A 21,229-nucleotide genomic window follows, 5' to 3' on the forward strand; every position below is an offset into this window, starting at 1 on the left:
AGCCAGACCCAGCCATTAACTACCTCTTTCTGCATATTCAAGCCAGGTGAGTCCAACATATGCACACACAAGAACTGAGGGATTAAACACATAACATATCATATATGTAGATGGACAGCTACTGCATTTACATATACTAAGCACCTCCAGTATAGGTTTAGATTTGAGCCTTTGAAACCTGAGCTACCATTTAACTTCGAAAAAGAGGTTTTTAAAACTTCAAACAGTTCTTTAAAACAGCTGCTGAAACACAAAAGGTTCTGAAAAAAGGTTCAGCAGTTAGAGCTGTTTGTCCTTGACTGAAAGGTTAATTAAGAAGTCCGCTGCATATTCTGGTTTTTCATTACCAACCCCGGAGTGTGCATTAGACAACTTGCAACAACAGCTCAATATCCTGCCTGAGAAATTCCTCAGCTTCTCTCTGACAAGGGAGCAGGTGAAAGAGAAGTCTTGGCACCTGGCTTCTGAAACGCTTCAGACTTCTTTACATCAGGGGGCTAGCTTATGTGAAAGTTATCTTTGATCTGAATAAAAAGCTGAAGGCTCTGGAACAGTGCAGTGTGCCATTATGCATGGGAACTTCAAAGACCCGATAATTAAATTTGTGGAATATCTAACAAAGAAACAGCCACAACTAAAAAGTGAATAGAACAAATGCTAAAGTAGAGGCGAGGTTTCAGAATGCGAGATGACTGGGGAGGGAACAGAGTTCATGGGAAGATCCTCTGGGATTGGGGCTGATCAGCCCGGAGCAGTGGAGGATCTGCTGAACACGCCTCGGGTCTGTCCCACAGGACTGTGTGGGATCCCAGGCACATCAGAATGGCTCTTCCTTCCTTCCCGTCCCTTCACAGGAAACTCCCGGGCCACGCACCGCTCGAGGGCCAATCAGCAGCACACTTCATATTCAGAATGATGGGGGAAAAGTTGCTGCACCCGTACCGCAGCCCCAGCTTCACGGGAGGAAGCATGCCAGATGCAACTGTCCAAAACTGGGGGGTCAGAAAGTCCTGGAGGAAAGGTCAGCTCCGGGGGAGGAATCGAGCGGTGTGGAAGGGCAGAGCAAAAGCCTGGCTGCCAGTCACGGTCCACTGCCTGCCCCTTGCGGAGGCCCATGGGGACTCAACCCACTGGACACCATCTCCCCCTAAAAATAACTCCACAATCCATCACCCCTTCAGATATGATTGAGGAAGAGAGGTAATCAATAGGTGGGCCCTGTGGCTGCCAATGTCAGGGATTTTTCCCCTGTCAGAATTTATAAAAGAGGAGGTGTGAGGTCGGCAAAGTGCTTTCTGAAACTGCTGAGTTGCTCGCAGCCCACTGAGTTTATTCATCTTATCAAATTACAGCCACCTCAATAACCCCCTCACTGGGAGAAGGGAGAGGGAACACCATTTCTTTCTACTTGCCCTCAATATATCTTTCCTTGCCCGCTTTCATTGTTTTCCTTATAAACAGCAGACATGAGTGCATTAGCAACAGAGGTATGAGGGTGGAAAATGGCTGCCTAGCGACCTGCAGATGCTTACGGGCGGGTGTCCAGATAGTGGGTGCCATCCGGGAGGGATTTTACTTCCACACTGGTGACCGATCCGCTGTGGCTTTCCACTGGGGACCAGCTGGCCCTCCCTCCAGGACAGGGTTGTCCTGGGTCACAGCACATGTGTGGGTAGCTTTGCGCCCTCCAGCCCCGATAAATGCCCCTCTCAATGTACAGCTACCAATCCCCATCAAAATTTATAATTGCTCTCATTTGTTCTGTTCGGAAACCTAATCCACTCAATTTATTTCCTCCATCCTGAGCTTCCCAGGCCCAGCAATAGCTACCACTCTAATTTAGAAAATGAACCAGAACGCTGCTCCACAAACATCTGTGCTTCCTTCTTTTACTTATAGGTAAACGACACCTCCGTAAATTACTGTGATTACCAAAAATGTGGAAATGCCTCAGTGATAAAGATGTTCATGGTAAAGGAAAGAGATGTGTCTGTTTTCCCCGCTAATGAAGGCCTGTGAATGTGTTATTACTCCAGAGCACCTCCCAGTGTTCACCCTAATGCACGGGCTGTGTGGCTCTCATCGCTGACAACTTGTCTGATTACAGTAATTGCACATGACACAACACGAAAAGTGCCACCGATGCAAATGTCCGCTGCCAACCTGTTTCAGCGCACACGCCCTCAACAGTACACCAGCCCTTCTCACACACACACCAAGAACAATCAGCCTCAACAGCAATCATCTTAATTTCTAATTATCCCTGATTAATTTATGCAAATGAAGGTTAATCTAAACTTATTGAGACCATTTCTGAATCACTTCTTCCTAGGAGAAGGTGTATAAATTAACATCAATATTTATCTTACTTTTATTATTTAATTTCCACCTCGTTCTCATGTTAATTGCCACAATTAGCACTAATTAAGAGCTTCAGTTCATAGGGAACAGCCTGTTGATTAGGTTTTATTGAAAGGTGCCAAGTTATCTGACTCATCCGCGGCTCCTTCTCAGCTGTGATTAAAAGGAAACAGTGAGAGAGGGACTTCCTGCAGACTGGCTCACGCGCTTGAAGGATTTTGTTTTTTGCTTCTTTTTTGAGTGATAATTTGACAAGCTCAAAGGACATTAAAAGGCGCCTCAGAAAGGATAAAAGATCTGCAGCACAAACACACGCGTGTTAAAAACAAACAACATAAAAAGCTAAACAGAATGCCAACTCTGTTTACCGAAGGAGCCCATTTCTCTGCATTCTGACATCAGCTGTTTAATGGAAAGAGATGCACCTGTCTCTAAGAAAAGATGCCCACTGCACATAACAAGAGACAGTGAACCCTGCTGTAACAGAGATGTGTCTGTTCATTTGTGGTGAAATAATCACCAGGGCTGAGATCTCTGCTGGTAGTTGTGAAGGCACTAGAATGATGATGATGGTGACGATGATGATGGCGGTGGTGGTAGAGGTAGTGGGGAATTGAGGAGAGAGTTACTCTGTCGATATTCAGTCTTCCCCTTCTCTGCTTCTGAGTCTGAGTGGCAGGATTCCTGTGAGCTTGATGCAAACTGAAATGAAAGAGGGGTGATCCCACCTATCTGCATACACACATCTGCAAACCAAATGAGCAGGAATATCTAATGCAAGCATTAATAAAATATATCTGGCCTCCTCTCTTTCACTTACAATATGGAGGGAGGGACACACTGTATTATAATACAGGGTTGTTCTGCATTTAGAAACTGAGATGATGAGGTGCTATTTTATGCATAGAATATGGTACCCTTGCAGCCCATGAAGGGGGCCCGCAGTATTGCACCATCCTTAGTATTGACCACCCCCTCACAGGAAGACCCTCCTGTTCCCAGATGACCACTTGTCTTTGGGTTAGAAAGTTACAGATGGTAGGGGGCACAGTGTCAACAGACTTGCCCTCCTGGGACCCTACCCATTCAACGGATGTAATATCACAACGGCAGCCCGGGGCTCCACCTCCAAGTCACCTAAAACCTTCTCAACAATCCCCAATCACACACCATGCAATAAAGGCAAGGATCTCCACAACACTAACTGAGTTCTGAGTTCCACTGCCTGAGAGCTCCAGTCCATACCCTAACTATAATTCATCTCTTATTGTGGAGAACTGAATTCCAGGCCTTTTCAGAATGCTTTGGAAAGAGAGAAATATTACAGAAGCAATATCTTCAACAGAAGAGAAAAAAACAACCTCATCTGATTTCCAGATTTGCACAGTGTTTATGACTATTGCTTTCTTCTGTTTCAATTAAATACATTAATGTCACTCATAAAAACAAAATCATAAAAGCAAAATGTAGAATTCATCCTGGCTAAATACAATCCCAGCTTCCATTCCAAATATCAGCAATAAACAGATTCCCTGACTCAAAAATGTATGAATGTTCTCTTTCTCCAGCTCTAATACAAGTCCCTGTAGCTTCAACAGGGAATTATCTAATGCACTCAAATGGTTAAAAACTCAATAAACAGTTATTAAGGTTTTTTTTTCTATAGACCTATAATTGTTTAATAAAAAGTGTTTATTAATACAAGGAATCCATCGAAATACACACAAAACTGAAAGACATTGTTTTATTGCATCCATGATAATATCATTAAATGCATAATCCTAAACCACAGCAAGTGGCAGATAATTGCTGGCTGTGGTTCTGGAACTGGGGAAAATAATACATTCAACTGAAGTTCATTTTATTGGGCAACCAGCAGTCATTTTTCAGGATACGTTCAATTCTACGTGTTGCATTTTTCCAGGTTTTGAAAATGTATTCCAGTCCTCCTCATCTATTGGGTGATTGGAGACACCCTTTCATTGAAAAAGCGCTATATTCTAAAGAAAGAAAATAAAGAAATGATTTTCCATCATCAAATTCAGAGGCCACTCCATTCTGGAAACTTTCATATACACAGGGAAACTGTCATATGAACCAGTCCACCATTTTAGAACACTTTGAGACAGTTGTTTTCAGAGTTCACAGCCTAGTCTGTTTTGGTCTGATTTTGATAACATAATAATGTTTGTAATGCGTTATTAAAACATGTATATCTAGTGTTATTAAATGTTTTTTTTTTATTTCTATAAATATTTCTAGGATTTAATCCTTGCTTGTTTCATCATATACAGTAATAGATTTTGGTCAAAGTGAGAAAAAGGAAAGAAAGAGAGAGAGAGAGAGAGAGAGAGAGAGAGAGAGAAAGAAAGGAAATATTGCTCCATAAAGGTTTCAAAAATCCTCAAGCTACTTCCCTAATAGTATCTAGTTCTCATTTTCCTCACTAATTGATCCAAACTCAAAGAAAGAATCTAAAACTGAGTTCATGAATTTTTCTCTGGTAAAAACTGGGTATGACTGAGAACAGCGTGTATGATTACGTTGTGTACTAATAATGAACTATGCATGTCTGATTTCACGCTAGCCCAATATTGGCCTGATGGCATTGTTTTATGCAACGTCAATGTTTCAGCAGGTATATGTGGAAGTTAACAGTCCAGCGTGATCTACACCTGCAAGGGTATTAAAAATTAAACAGCCCCCAGCATTAAATACAATAAATCACCTGGCTGCCACGCCACAGTGCAAGCAACGCTTAGAGAGAACTGAAGGGACATAAACAACCCTCTGTTGAGCTGACATGGTGCACAGGACTGGAGGAAAATTGCCACCTGTCAAGCAATTGGTTGTTTGTCTGCGGCTTGATAATAATAAAAATTAAAAGAGTTCCCTGAGCTGAATGCCTGAGTTGATTAACTCTGTTCACAGAAACAAAACATCCTGCAAATAGCGCAAATGTACTAGACCAAACAGCTGGTAATGGCAACTGAAAAAAAAAACCTGTTAAAAAAAAAGAACATAAAACATAAATACCATCTTCATCAATATATTTTAGTGATTTCAAACCGTTAGCATCTACCCAGTTGCAAAATGTGTACTGCAATGTGTATGCATGGGGTAGTGAATTCATCAGCCCATATTGTGGTAACACCTGGCAGCCATTTTGAAACGGAGGCTGATGAGCTCAGCCAATTAGGAGAAGTGAGGGACCACTAAGCCAATGAAGACATGGTGCCAATACCACAGTATATCTGCTGCATGAGCACCTGGATTTTTTTTTTTTTTTGCAGAGAACCAGTAGCAGGGAATGTCCACAATAGAAATAACTGTCCTTCTACTGCTTTCTGGGAGAGATGTAAAGGAAGGACAGGCTAAGAAGGACTCGCTCTCTGTGTGCTCACTGCACAGAAACCAAAGAAAAGCACTGCAGGGCACACACGGCCTCCCGCGGAGTTAAAACCACAGTGAACCCAGGGGCGGACGGACAGCAGGCAACGGAGAAGCTATTCTCAAAACAACGTTCCTCTGTGTTTGTGTGACAGCAGAGTGATGTCGGAGACATCAAGGTACTTATGGCAGGGAATCATAAGCTCACCAGAAATACCTAAAAGTAACCTTCAGAAAAACACAGAGTAGAATATAAATTCGGAGACTGGCTCTAAGAGCACAAGTTCTTTCTCTGGCGAGTCTACGGAGACAACCTTACCGCACCGTACTTGAACAGCATAAAAGGAAACAACGTCACTCCATGCTAATTAAAATAAATTTCCTCAGTAACCTTCAAATGATAGTCAGAGCTTTTATGACCTTTAAATAATGTGCTACCTAAGACTTAAGAGTGTAACCTGTGCCAATTCTGACCTAGCCTTTGCATTTCTTTTTTTTGTTAATGAACTAGATAGTTGGATAGTGATATATGCTGCCAAATTTCTTCTGGGTGAGTTCAGACTGCAGGTGGGGAAAAGACCTTCTGCACAGTAGAAGAGCTCTTTACCTAATGTGAACCATGGGAGAGACATAAAGCATGTTACCAGGCTGTGCCTTCTGTGTGTTCCTTTTTTGGGAAGGGGTGAGAGGTATTACCCTGGAGGCTTCTGTGGGGCATTGGTGATAGAGGGAGGCCTGAGGGTTGGGGTGCCCAAGAGAGAGAGAGAGTGAGACAGAGAGAGAGAGAGAGAGAGAGAGAGAGAGTAGGATATTGTGGAAGTGAGATGGATAGGGGAGCTGTCTTTAAACCCTTAATTTATGGAAGAATTAAAGTGGCTGAGCAGATGGAGATAGATACAGTGGGACACAAGCTGTCTCACACACACCGGCCCCCGTCGTAAATTACGTTGAGGAATGGAGAATTTATGAGGCACAAATATCTCACTACCAGCCTATCATTTCCTAAGCACTGTCACTGTAATTCTTTCCCAAGCTGTCTAAACACACAGATAAAGAAGACCGTCCCAGGCAGGAACCAACCGAAGACTGAGACAGGGGGATATGGTATGGAGAGAGAGAGAGAGAGAGAGAGAGAGAGAGAGGGAGGGGGGGGGGGGGGGTGTGACTAAGAGAGACAGAATGAGAGAGAGAAACAGAGAAAGAGAGACTCTTCCAAACTTTAACACTGACATAGAAATCAATGTTCAAAAATATCCCACTCGCTGCTTTTATTGCTATGATTTTCACATATTATAATTCATCATTCATTTACGATCCATAATCCTAACTTTGATATTAGCAGTTCTTTCACTTTTATAATGCAGTGATATCAAGGTCAAATGTATATTTTGATAGCCTTAATTTCAGTACTCTGTATTTGACATTAAGAAACAGGATCAGGTTCTCTGGCTAGTCCAATTAGAATAGACTTGTTACATAAATTGGACACAGGTAAGAAATGCTAATCAGATCAGACAGAATTGAGAGATGGATAAAGAAAGAATGTGTGAGTGTGGGAGATGGGAAAGTGTCATTAGGAATTCAGCTCTAACTTTGAGATGTGTGAAATATTTTCGGTGTGAACTTGCCCTGAGATTTTGGGCTTATATGGGCTTATTAAAGAGCAGGTACAGTAGTAGAGGGGATTGTGTGCGCACGCTGCCCTGTAAGATTGGATTTCTGGCCATGAAATGTAAGCACAACGCCAGCAACACGGAGTATTCGGCAGCCACAACCTCCAATTTACACAGCAATTTTCCGCTCACTCACTAGAGAGCTAAAGCACATTCTATCTTTCATATTAATACCACAACGCCTTACAATTTCATTCAAATGCAGTTAATTAGCTCATCTTGGAAGAGCAACAGAAATAGCTGCTGTTGGATCATTTCAAAGTCATTTATTACAGTTCATCGAGGAAACCAGAAAAGGGGAAAAGACAGATTATACGCGTTGTGTCAATTATGATAGTGATCTGCTTTATCAATAAAAACAGTTGGGTGATTAAATTACCCCTTTCTTCCTCAGACAATATCTTTCCTGATAGAGTGGCTTTATAATTTCCAGATGAAATGCCTTTCATTTTTGGGTGCGTGCTCTCCTTCAAAGCTTTAATGGGTGTGTGTTACTCTTTTATTTCCAAACGATAAAAAAGTAAAGGGTTTCAGAGGGGAGTCTTTAAAATCTGCATGATTAGTACTTAATTATCTAAATATTAGCCACTTCAGACAAGGGGTCAAACTGTATGAAAAAAATCTCCAGCGTGTGTGCTAAGCACAAAAACCTAGAGATTATAACTCCGAGACTCACAGGACCTCCGAGATGCGGTTAACAGTAAGAGTCCAGATTTCAAATGAAGACAAAAATTTAAAGTGAGAAGATGGCTAGAGACTCTGATGTCATTTCAGTCTCTCAGGTTTCCCTTTTGGGGATATCTACTAAATCATCAAATCATCTACAGTGTCTCCTTTAAAGGAAGCTATATGTGCTTGGAGGTTTGTGTCTATGTATGTGTGTGTGTTGGGTGATGGGCATATATTGTGTACAGAGTTCATTTGGGACACCACAGGGGTCAGAGTTTATCCCCGGGGGTGGAGGAGAGAGATTTTGGAGGCCTTCCCCTGTAGCAGACCTGCAGCTGGCATCTCCTCAAATGTGGGCACTGCCAACCGGAGAGGGCTGTGAGGGAGAGGGCAGCTGGTATTGTCGCCCCAACAGCACTTCCCTACAGAACTCTCTCTCTGTCACAGAAATACTCACACACACACACATACACACACACACACACACACACACACATGCACACACGTATATCGTATATCATCGAGTATAGCATCCCCACACTTTCACTTACACTCTCAGGCCCATAGACACAGGCCCTGCTTCCATTTGTAATTTTTTTAAGGAAACACTGCAGTCCTCCTCTGGGACCTAATAAAACCTCATAAGCACATCCAGAAGAACCCTGAGGCGATGTGCCTACCCAAGGATCTCACCTTGATAGATGATTTGGAAAAACACAGAGGCGAGTTCATATAGCAGAGTGCTGCAAACACCAGCTGAGGAAGCATTGCATTATTTAAAACGGCATCCTTAAAAAAGGACCAAGCCAGACCAGCAGCTCTCCTCCAGTATTCACCAGCAGACAAGAGAGGCCTGACGGAATTCAACAAAATCACCAGTCTTCATACAGCAGGAAAACCCAAAATCATTTTAAGATGTTATTGGTAGACTCTGAGATATAATTTCCTTACATGGCTTCCATTGTCACAATTGAAGATTTTTTCTACAGTGATTCAGGTGGGGAACCTGACCCCAAAGCACACAAGCAGTAAGCTCACCTAGCACACAAACCAAGCACCAAGAGCCTGGCCAAGTTTCCATTTTGCTTTTCCTGTACTCTTGGACATTGCATCTTCCGGGTAGTATATTTATTGAACGCTATTGTAATTAACCTTAATTAAGCCTATTATTCAAATTAGGCATGAGGACAAACAAAATTACTGTTTCTATACTGTTTCCTGTTTACTGTGTTCGCAGATTTTTAATTCATGTAAAATTCTCAAAATACACTCATGAATTCTCATCCCTAATAATGTCTTCCATTCACACAATTCCTGCTTTGCTGTAGAGATGTTGTTTGATGTACACTTTTCATGAAAACATTAACTATGGAGAGACATCACAGAGGGCTTCAGAATGAGATTTTTTTTTTATTATTTAAGGAATTAAGGTGAGCAAAGTGAAAACTACATATACTTTAAAAAGCTCACTAAACAGCTCTATACAACAAAGCCCAGAGAAGTTCAACACATCTGACACTCACTTCAAGATCCAATCAACATTTATCCATAGACTTAAAATAAAAACAAAGGCAAGGCCAACAAGACCTTTCAATACATCACCATCTTCACCATTAATTTGGATGATCAATGAACTTGTCCTAATGTGTTTGTAAAGAAACCAAGGGTAACAATTACATTTAGCTGCACACTGAAATAAAGAACAAACGATTGAATCCAGAAACGTGTCTCACATGAGCACTCCAGGGCAAAAACCCAGAACAACTTTCACCCCTTTTCATCTTGGTCGCCCTCTGCAGGTGTGCTCACCACCTTAACACCCTCTCCCTTCAACCTGCGGCAGTAAGATGGGGGACACTACACACCAGATGGCATTGATTTAATAATAAATTAGCGACATCATAAACACCATTGGCTCAAATCAAACCCTATGAGAGAAGTAAAGAAATAAATATGAGGGACAAGAAGAAAAAAGGCGGTGAGGGATGAAGCCGTCTCTTTTGTATTAGACGGACATCAAACATCTCCCCTGCGCCTCTGCTATGCTGTACCCAAGTGACCCATCATCCCCCTGTGCAGGGCAAGTCCAAGGAAAGGAAGGAAGGGGAAACCCCTGCACTGCACTGGAGCCTGCTAAACCCTCCACTACTGTGTAAGAGATCAGACTGACTCTTTATATCTGTGCCCAACAGGCAAGAAATAACACCAAGGCTTCAAGATAATGGCAATGACTGGAGTTAAGAATCTCATTTTTTACTGACCCTTAATAAAAAAAGCAACAGTACAAACATAATTTAAAGCCATGTCTTTTTTTCTTTTAGGGATGTGCTGTCAAAAGGTGGAATATGATTTAGGAAAGATAGCGAAACCAAGACATCAGCAATTATTTATGTTTAATTTAAAACATGCATAATATAACACCAGTGGTTATTGTGCTGTTGATGCAACTCATCAATAACGAGAAGGCTATCAATTAGGCAAACAATAAAAGGTATAATTGCTGAGCCAAAGAAGAAAGGATCACTGGTTCACTCAACTTTCATTGTCTCCTTTCAAAATTGAAATTTGAGGACAGGTTGATGTAACTGCAGGTAAAATGATTTTTGGTAGGAGGGGAAACGCAACCAATTGATGCAACAGTCGATGAGTTAGGACTCCATAAAATGTAAATAGAACCTATCTGGAGAGCCAATCAGCCCTGGGACCAGGATATAAAGCAACTTAACATAAAAAAAAACACATGCTTGTGCAACAACCCACTACAAAAGCAAGTTTATTCATTACAAGCTTTTTTTTTCTTTTTTAACATCTTAAATAATTACAGGAATATGCAACAAGCAAATAGCACTAGCCCTTACAATTGCTCCCAATGTGAGAGAGGTGAATAAGGAAGTAAGAAAATAAATGATGATGATGTAATGGAGCAATAAATAACAATGTAATGTTGTCAGATTCTCCAAAACAATGCATCATTAACGAGCAGGCATTATAAAGCCAAAGCACCTTGTAAGTTTGTTTATTAATAGCATTATCACCAAAAAGAGACCTTATATAAATCTGATGCAGGGTTTTTAGATAATTGCGAAATACAGAGATAAATCAAACGTGAAAGCAATATCTTGTATGTAAATGAAGCTTCCGTATATCATTTATTGATGCCGTTTACTGCCTGGGAAGAGCTTCCTGGCACTAACCCCGAAATCAGCATGAGGCACATTATTTTTCACAAGTCACAAATCTTTGCGATTAGTTTTCCCTAGATTGTGTCTCATAAGTGTACCTGTCGAGGAGAAGCGCTGTTTAGAGGGAGGGGAAACACTGACAAGAGCGAGGATCATCAAACAATTGCACCAATAACATTGTGCTTTTCACCAATGCAGGCAATATTTTTTTTTATAACTGATTACCTAAAAAACTGAACAGAAAGGCACTTCTTCTAAAACACAGCTGTTTGTGAGGTGTACAAAAAAACCTTTAGGGGAAAAAAGTGGCAGCGGAAAGTGAGAGGAAAAACAGTGCTGGCTGTTTCAGTTTCACAAAGGAAAATCAGAAATCTACAGACATCCCTACCCTGGGATACAGGTGGGGGGAATGGTGTGGATATCAATGACAGACTGAAAAAAAAAAAAAAACTTTTCAAAAACAAAAAGCTTTCAACATCCCTTTTATCCTTTCTACTCCGCTCTTGCTCTACACGTCTTTAACACGAGTGAAATTTGAGAGGGTTAGACGCAGACGTGTTCCTCGGTGAAACCGTAGTGAGAGATGTTGAAATGAAGATTAAAATAGCTGTGTCTAGGAGAGTGTAGTCATGAGCTCCGTGTTCTGGAACTGTCCATCTTCTACCCAACGCAGCACACTGCACAGACACAGACCCGAAGGAGAGTGCATCCATCTGAGCAGGGGAAGCAATCGGCAAAAATACTGATAAAAACAGGAAACAAAAAAACAGTTTAATTTTTTTTTTTTTTACCAGTAATTTGCCTGTTTCACGCCAATACTCATAGCATAAGAGCAAAACACATTAGCCGGCAGATTAATTAATCAATCCATTGTTTTGCTTTAGGGTCTGCTACGATTTAATGATTGAGTTTACTAATCTGAATGAATTTAAGTAGTGTCAAATATAATAATTTTATATTTTTATAAAAATAATGGAAAAGTGCATACAGCCAGAGTATCCAATATGCAACTTTCATGATTTGTTCAAAGTCACAACAAAACTGTTTGGGGTGTGGTGCTTAACCCCTCTGCTCTGGTGACAATGGTTGAAACTGCAGTGATGGATGTGGACAGATGGCAATTCGTATTTACAGTTACGGAATGACCAATCACTGTGACACAAGAATTCCTTTGAAAGCATTATAATGATAATAATGATCATAACTGTGATAAAATGCTATCATCATCATGAACACCATCATTGTTTTCAGATCTTGTTCTGAAGAATACAGCATAGTCTGTTAGGATTTCTCTTGCTCAAAAAAAAAAAAAAAAACACCAAAAGAAGGTGTTGGATTTAACTATATTAGAAGAGGCCTAATTTCCAGACCAAAATACTAATCCTAATATTACTATAACTAATCTTACTGCTAATTATTGCATGCTGAGAGATGGAGAATGTGTGAGAATGTGACACTTCTTCAAAAGGAAAATATAGTACAATAGAAAAAAGGGGGGGGGGACAAGGCATATGACAAAATGAATATGTAGCATAATGGAGGAGGTTAACTTTTTTATCTTACTTTGAACAGCTGCACATGCAACTGAAGCCAGCAGAAGAGGGAACATACTCATTTCATGAAAAGAATGCCCTATGCCCCCATGTTCAGTAATGCTTCAAAGCCTTCGTGCAATGTTCAAAAGACAATGAATTAAATAAGAAAAGCATTTCTTTCTATGTGCACATGAGTTTGAGCACTTCACTGTAAGATCTCCATTACTCTGGCATTATCTAATCAAATGTGTATCATAAACTATGCCAAATGGATGTATTAAGGTGGAAAAGAACTTAACCATAATACAGTAATGTGCTGAGTATTTCATGGATTGGTCATTGAAATTATAATGCAAGTGGAATTATAGACACTAAAATTTCATGTGAATTTTTTTTCCTGTGCTCTACAAGGATCTCTTTTTAGATTTCACTTGTAAAACATGCTAGAGAAACCTTCTACAAATTCCTTGAGGAAAATACTTGAGAGAGAACGAAAATAACAACGAAACAGCAAAAATGATAAACGCACTGACGACAGAATGATGGATAAAACACAGATTAAAGATACAGGAGCGAAATGAAGGGGAGAACGTGATTAAACGGGAGTGTTTATTTCGAAGGGGAGACTGTCGGCACGCGGCGGTGCTGCCACTCGGCGTGCGGGAAAGCAGGCGCGGAGCACGGCGAGGGTGTCCGGTGGTACGCGGCGGTGGCGAGGTAATGCAGGGCAGCCTGGCCCCTACAGGGGGAGAGACGCGGCGCCGGCTGAGCCCAGAGCGCTCTGCACACCGCGCTCGCACCGCTTTCAGGACCGCTCAAGCAGGAAAATTGCTGTGATCACAAAACGGCCTGGTCATTTTCCCCGGTGTGTGCTCTACGACGGGCCCGCAATGTTATCCAGTGCGAAGCTCGCTGCGTGCCAAAGTCAAAGCCCTACTTCGTTTAATAATAAAGCCTCGCACCGCAGCCCTGGTGGATGTCCACCCGCTGACAAGAAACAATAAAGAGGCGCTTTATTTATCATCCATAATTTGTGACCTTTAATAAAATCGGGACATCTTTCACTGTCAACTTCAATGGTCGTGTTTTACTCTATTTATTCTGCTTTCCTATTTGATAATAAATTCCCTAGAAAGTTGGACTGAACTGTGGCAGGGTTTCCAAGCGTACACTCTGGGTTTGCTAAATATTACCGGCCTTTTAAGGAAAAAAAAAGCAAAAGAAAATTCAGCACTTTCTTACTGTAAGGCAAGGATTAAATTATATGCCTGGAACATGTACTCATATATAACAAACATTCCAGTGACATGTTTTCGTTATGTTACAGTTGTGTCCAGAACACACAGTACAACACCAATTCTGAACTGTCAAAATACGAAAAAGATTTCAGATGAAGACACATACGTTCCATGAAAAACAAAACAAAACAAAACATATTTTTACTGCCAACGGCAGGACTAATAATAAGAACCTGGTGTATTCTCCAGCGGTAATGCCTCTTAACACATGATCTCTGCTCTATCATCCAACAACAAGGCCTGCAGTCAGTTATTTTTATAGGGTTTTTATTGCTGGTAAATTGCTCAATATCAACTAAAACTACAGATTAGTACATATAGTTAAATATAACCTGAAATACAACAAGAGAGGGGTCCATAGTGTAAGCAAACAGAACTAACAGACCACCAACGTCCCAAAGAAAACAGCTCAACCAGAGGAAAAAAAAAGTAAAGGAGTACAGAGCGTTATATTTACACAGTATGGAAATGTCATGGTTGACACTGCAACTGATTGACGGAATTTGTGTGTACGCTTCTTGGTGCACAGTGCAGTACGTCCAATTAAACTCTATTTCTCATTTGCCATTCAAAATGACACATTTCTGAGATATGCTTATTTTCATTTCTTGAAACCTGAAATGGAAAAGAAGAAGATGATGTGTCTTTTTGGATGGAATATTGGAGCCTGTTTAGCAAGGATATGAATTACTACAACAAAAGAAAACCAGAAAACCTTTAAGAAAAGAAAATAATTTTAATAGTGCATGGATCAGCCCAATTCAAAGGAAATCAGTATCTTAAATGATAGAACATAAACTTGGGTTACCACAATCAAACAACCATAGTGCCTTTTGGAAACGAAAAAAAGATGAAGTCGACAGAGCAGTCAGACCTGATTCTGGCAGAGTGATCCAGCACTGGAATGAAACTACAAAATGAATGACTTTGCTATGATTTATAATTTACCCTGAGGAGGGTAAAAAAGGGAGAAAAGAATTCAGACACTCTCTGCATTTCTTACTATTCGGCTAAGTGTCTGCTGTTCACAAGACAAAAATAATACAACACAAATATTTCCACAAAGGGACCACATCTTTATATGATGTAAATATAAGCCTTGAATGCTGTGAAAAGAAATGCTTGGAGTGTACATTTTGCTCACTCTTATAAAAAAAAGATGGAACGGAGTTATGAATTTTTAAAAGGGGGAAGAATCGTAATATTGAAGCTCTGCAAAAAGCAACAAATACAAATACAACAGCTTGTTTCTTTGCCCTCAAGTAACCCCTACAGCGAAAAGTGAGGGTCAATAAATGGTTGCAAACATTCCACGGGGGAAAATAAAATTCCACTCTACAGGAAGTAGATGGTGCAATGTCACACAAACAGTGCTTCTGTCAGGACGACTCTCTCCTTGTACTTTCCGAACGCACTGCCTTTGCACTGTGAAATCCTGCGGGCAAGAGAGGGAATATTCGTTCTCTAATGTAAGATCAGTGTTTTCTAAGAGACGCATGCTCAGGTAATAACCGTTTCCCAACAGGACGAAGGAGGGAAACAGACCAAAACACAAAACAGCAAAACTTAAAGTGTTTCAATTAGTCCCAAGTCTGGGACACAGAGCAATTTTAAAGTAGCATCCGAGTTGCCCATGACTGTAAAGACGACACAGCAGGAACGAACCACATGAGCCCCGCTTACAAATGTCCACATTAACAACGTCCACATTTGCTACTGTCAATAGTGCTCTGCCCACAATAATTATCCCAAAAGCATGGTCAGTGCAGAGTTAGCATTCTCTCGTCCCAAGAGAAATTGAACCCAAACTGTTCCCCAATGCAGACAGCAAGATGAGGGCCTGATGTGAGGTGAAAGAACAGCGCGCCAATCCCCAGCCTGCTACGCAGCGCTCCCTCTCCCCTTCTCCCCCCCCCCATCTCTCCTCCTCTCAGCGTGGGGAGATGAATCAGCCCTGGTATTAGTTACAGTGTTTGAAAAGGATCAGACCCATGTGGTGGAGGAAACAGACCCCCTATAGCTGAACAGGTGAGACCAGAGCCAGCAAGGCTGCTAGATGAAACGCAAGATAATCATCATTAAAAAAAAAAAAAAACTCTGATACTTGTCAAAACACTACAACTTCAGCAGCAAAAACACGCCGGCAGACTTGCTTCCCATTCATTTCCATGGCTTGTGGAAAATTATACAATGGCATGTATTGTTTAACAATCCAGAATGTGGGTAAAGATTTCTGCTCCCCAGAGAGGTGGGAGATGCTTGCACAAGCAGATTTATTGCGTGGTATTGACTTAAGAGTTGAAAACCAGCCGCCGTCGCGAAAAAAGAAATCCTATACCATCAGAGGTAAAGACAAATGCGAAGAGGAGGGTTCCCGATAACCAGAGCACTCAGATTTGCAATCAAACAAATGAAAAAAAAAGAACAGGATGGATACACTAATGAAAATATCCGGCAACGCTGCTGTTTCCTAATACTGGAGTACAGTGTATAAAACAGAACATGCAGAATGACGGCCATCCCTACAACTGGCTCTTTCTTGTTCTCTCTTTTGGAAAAATATACCATAAAAGGTGGAAAATAAAACAGAATCAGGGCACTTTTAAAAGTAACAGCTCATTTAAAATGAGTCCCAGGGCATGGCTGATCAGTGGTCCTTTCACAAAAATACACACACACACACACACACACACACACACACACACACACACACGTGCTTGTGCACGGGTACGCACAGACATTTTGCCTTATTCATTCCTCTCATAAGAAGGCGAGGAGGTCCAACAAATTGCATGCAAAATTGCATCCTCTTTGTAAATAGCAACAGTTTACGCTAGCCTTTATGCGCAACAGTGAGGAACATACATTTGGGTGTCCGCTTATCACTTATCCCATGGAACACGCAGCAACATAACTGCAACGACAGGATCTGATCGCAGCTGAAGGACATACTATGACAAATTCCTGCATCTGCTGCATGAGAAATGATTTAGATAAAACAATGCAAATATCTACAGTACACCTACTGCTTGAATGCAGTATAGCTACAGAAAACAGAAACTGAAAAGCTTAATTTAAAAATCATTTTGATAATTTATAATTTTTTTTTTTTTTCAAAAAGGCTGCTTCAAAAGACTGAACTATCATGTCTTCTTATACACACATGCACACACCTACCCCTAAAGACACATGTCAACCTCATCTAAGTATTATTTCAGATTGGAAAAAAAAACTAAGATGTACACAAAATTCTGCGATTCCAGTTCTCACCATTAGAAAGCATATAGTCTGCAAAATGCAAAAAAAAGTTTGCGCGTAGATGAAAATATTGCTAATGCTAAACAACTCATCTTAATTGTTAAAAGACAAGTAATTACAACAATTTTAACACACTTAATAATATCCAATTAATGATAAAGTGACCAAGGCAATTATAACTGTTTCTTCCTGGAAAGAACAGTCCACCCATTATAGCATATAAATTAGCCTAAAATCAAAGGCTTATTATTGGCTTTCCAGCTATCCAGCTTTTTTTTAAACCGCTATACACATAATTGTCTTTGCATGTAGTTGACCACACCAACGTAGCACACCAGTGATGCTTTATTATGAATTACAGTCTAAACACTATCGCAATGCACCAAGAAGCACGTAAAAATGTTCCGACGCTTCTTCTTTTATGGCTGTTCTGTCAGCAAATGTTTTTTTTTTTTTTGGATTCATGTAGCCTCTTTCTTACCGAGGAGTAAAACAGTGCTGTGGAAAACGCAGTGACCCACTCCTCTGAATGAAACTGCTACAGTACAACAAAGAGCAGGTCAATGGCAGTGGGAAATGAAAGGAAAAGGCAAACAGCTGAAGTTCATCTTGTGCCTGAACTCACTCAGTGGGTCATTTTACAAACAGGCTTGGAGCACTCTTTCAGAGGTTCAACCTAGAGAGGGAGTGATGCCGAATAGATTTTTTGTGGAGAGCTTATTACTGGGTCTTTTGCAGAAGGCTTTTTTATGTATGGGTAATTGCAAATGTATTTGTATTCGTATCTATTCTATATTTCCATTTAAACATAAATGTTCATTTACAGTGGCTAATGAAAAAATCATTGCTGTGATAAATATTTTCAAAAATAATAATTTTAAGTCACACACTTATGCAACATGCAAATATAAGGACAATAATATATAAATATAATAGTAAACATATGCGTTTAATTCATCAAACATATATTCAGGGCTTAAATAAATAAACAATACAGAGCCTCGCTGTTATCCAGCTAAAGTTAAATAATGAATGTGAACAGCACTTTCTACTACTTTTTCAGATTGAAGACCAAGAGAACAGCATCTCCAGCATGGGTACAATTTGTAATGCAAAAACAAAACAATCGGCGTAGTAAAATTCTGGTGGGACGAACAGACCAAGAACACATTTGATAAATCCTGGCATGCTATCCACAATTATACAAGCATGTAGGTAGCATAAATGTGGGAAAACATGCATGCTTATGGAAAATTGTGTATACGCACATACAAAAACGCACATACAGAGTTGGACATCCCTGGACACACTGACATAGCGGGTCTCTACTGAGCCACTGTCCTGGCACCCACTTGCACACAGTGCCCATTGCACCAGGATGCCATGTGCCCCCCCCCCCACCACCACCCCCCAGCAGACAGCTGTTGGGTGGGCACAATGTGGGCAGACGGGTGGGCTAGGAGGGGGTCGTAAAGGTGATGTGTGAGCACGATTTGGAAGGAGGATGCGGCAGGTTATCTCTCAACAGCCTTATCATTTTTTATATTGCTGCAATAACAAACTGTCTGGAGGAAAGCACCAGTCTGCTACTACACATGCTGCCGGTAGTAAAAGAGACTCTCACACACTCTCCCACGCAGCGAACAAACAGCCCTGCGTACCAACACACACAAAAACCTCAAGAACCCTCTCAACTAAGTGAGCCAACTGCCGTTTGCCCCTGTCATTTATTTCAGCACTGTGTGGACATCTGTCTGTGTTTGGCCGGCCAGTGAGCAGCCGGGTAGTCAGAGTATCCAAGACGATGAGACAATAAGTTCCGTTTTTAAGAAGTGAGTCCTTTATGTCTCACTGCTATTGTCAGAGAATTACGCTTTCTCACTAAATAATTAATAGTTAAGAAATATATCGACGAGCCTTGAACAGTATCTATGTTTCAGTGAAACGCAGAAAGAAAAAATCATGTGAGGTACTGAAACAAGAACACTGTTACATACTCATTTGCATTGTAACAATTATACCACATGAAAGCTTAGTGATGAAAACTATGAGAGAACAAGATGCAGCATCACAATCATAACCAAAGAGCGGGAATAGAACAAGCGCTCTCCAGATCGTTCGTCCCCTGACTTCTGTCTCCCTGTACGACCGCATCAAAAGACTTTTAAAAAGACAAAAAAAAAACAAAAAAACAGAAGAAAGCGAGAAAAGAATGGAACGAGAGAGCGAGATGACCCCTGCTAAGCGAGCGTTGGGGGGGGGTGGGGGTGTGTGTGTGTGTGTGTGTGTGTGTGGGGGGGGGGGGGGGGGATGAGCGGAGGGAACACAATGCTAGCACGTGTCGCGGGAGACTAGCGGAATAAAGGAGAAGGAGAGCAGGGAAGGCGTCTTACCTCGGGAAGGTAGAGGAATGCTGGGGGGCACTGGAGGGAGTGAGGTAGCATCCCAGAGCCGGAGAGCAGCAGACAGCCCGAGTTGGCCATGGAGCACAGCATGTGGTAGCGGGATGTTTTGCGCATCAAGCTGGGAGATCCTTCTCTCTCTCTCTCTCTCTCTCTCTCTTCAGTCTCACTCTCTCAACCTCTCCCCCCTCTCTATCTCTCTCTCCCTGTCTCAGCCTCTCTCTCTCTCTCTCCCCCTCTCTCTCTCTCTCTCTCTCTCTTTCTCCTCCTCTGCTCTGGTGTCTTCCCTTGCTATTGTTGTTTTTTTTTTTGTTCTAATTCTACAGCTTGCTAATGAATTGTTTCTTTAGATGTCTTTGTTGAAGTGGAGGGACACAGTACACATGCATGTGCCAGGGCTGACGCGGCCTCTCTCATCAACGCTCCACTGTTTACTTTAGGAGAAATATAAGCCAATATAAGCATGCGGAGGCAGAGGGGGAGGTTCTGGGTAAAATCGGGAGGGGTGGCAGTGGCTGCGGCAGGGGGGGTGGGGGTGTAAGGGGGGGTTGGTGGAGTCTCTCGGGTATTCAAACATCAAACAGCCCACTGTATAAAATGAAGGGAATGTATAATGACATTACAACAGCTGATCCTCAGCATTAACCCCTCGTGGGACACGCTGTGCACACCGTGCGCTGCTTTTAATTGCAGGCTCCCGTACCAGCCCTTATGTTGTCTGCTGCTCATATCCAGGCTTGAGAAAACATTATGTGCAGAAATTCACACACTGACACCGCAATGTCCTTTTTAGAGGTCTTAACAGATAAAATGATATTATTTTTCTAACCAGTTCCCTTAATTTATCAGTGTTATGTCTTACTTATTTATTAACAGTGGACAGTTTATATCGTAAGATTGTTTTGTACAGTAATAAAATTCACAAGCAAATACTCTCATTGAGAATAACGCGAACATTTAGGTTTAAAGAACACAGCAGTTTACGGAAATTAAAAAGAATCACAATTGTGCAGCGCGTGTACTGTGTTCAATGTAAGCACTGCCAATACTTTATTCATTGGATTAATGGACTCCCAGAACTGTGCTTTTTTCCTCCAGAAAAGCACGTAGTAAAGCGTGTGCTGATCCTGCTACAACAGACCCCGTGGTAGGATCGCAAGCGTATTCTACTGTATCAGAGCTCAAAGTGAGAACACAACTCTTCCCTGAAACGTGGCTTGGGCTTGCTCGTGAGGTTTATCCTTTAGATCCAAAGACACCAGATGTGCCCCTATTGTGGACAAGGAAAACCCCCACTGTTCCTCAAACTCCTGCCTCCCCCTCCTTTCTCCACACCTTCTGATATTTATTAAAAAGCCACCAAATGCTACATCAGAGATGCCATCCTATAGTGAGAGACGTTAGGTAAGCAGCCTCTTCAGTATTTAGCAGCACAGGGAAGTGCTTAGTACTAATTACCCA

The 21,229-nt window shown here is 41.4% G+C and overlaps 1 protein-coding gene across 5 annotated transcripts in view; it reads right to left on the reverse strand.

The window, feature by feature from the left end:
- Positions 1–21,229, reverse strand: part of rbfox3a (RNA binding fox-1 homolog 3a) — a 429,646-nt gene that overhangs the window by 85,924 nt on the left and 322,493 nt on the right. For 2 of the 5 annotated variants that reach the window (XM_036525754.1, XM_036525746.1), the window contains exon 1: positions 19,760–19,910. The exons of the other annotated variants lie outside the window; for them this stretch is intronic. In XM_036525754.1, the coding sequence (XP_036381647.1) occupies positions 19,760–19,885 (126 nt within the window). In that variant the 5' untranslated portion in view covers positions 19,886–19,910. Of the gene's footprint in view, positions 1–19,759; positions 19,911–21,229 lie in introns of those variants that run through there. 5 annotated transcript variants of the gene reach the window in all.

The sequence above is a fragment of the Megalops cyprinoides genome, chromosome 1 (genome assembly GCF_013368585.1).
Source record: "Megalops cyprinoides isolate fMegCyp1 chromosome 1, fMegCyp1.pri, whole genome shotgun sequence".
NCBI lineage: Eukaryota > Metazoa > Chordata > Actinopteri > Elopiformes > Megalopidae > Megalops > Megalops cyprinoides.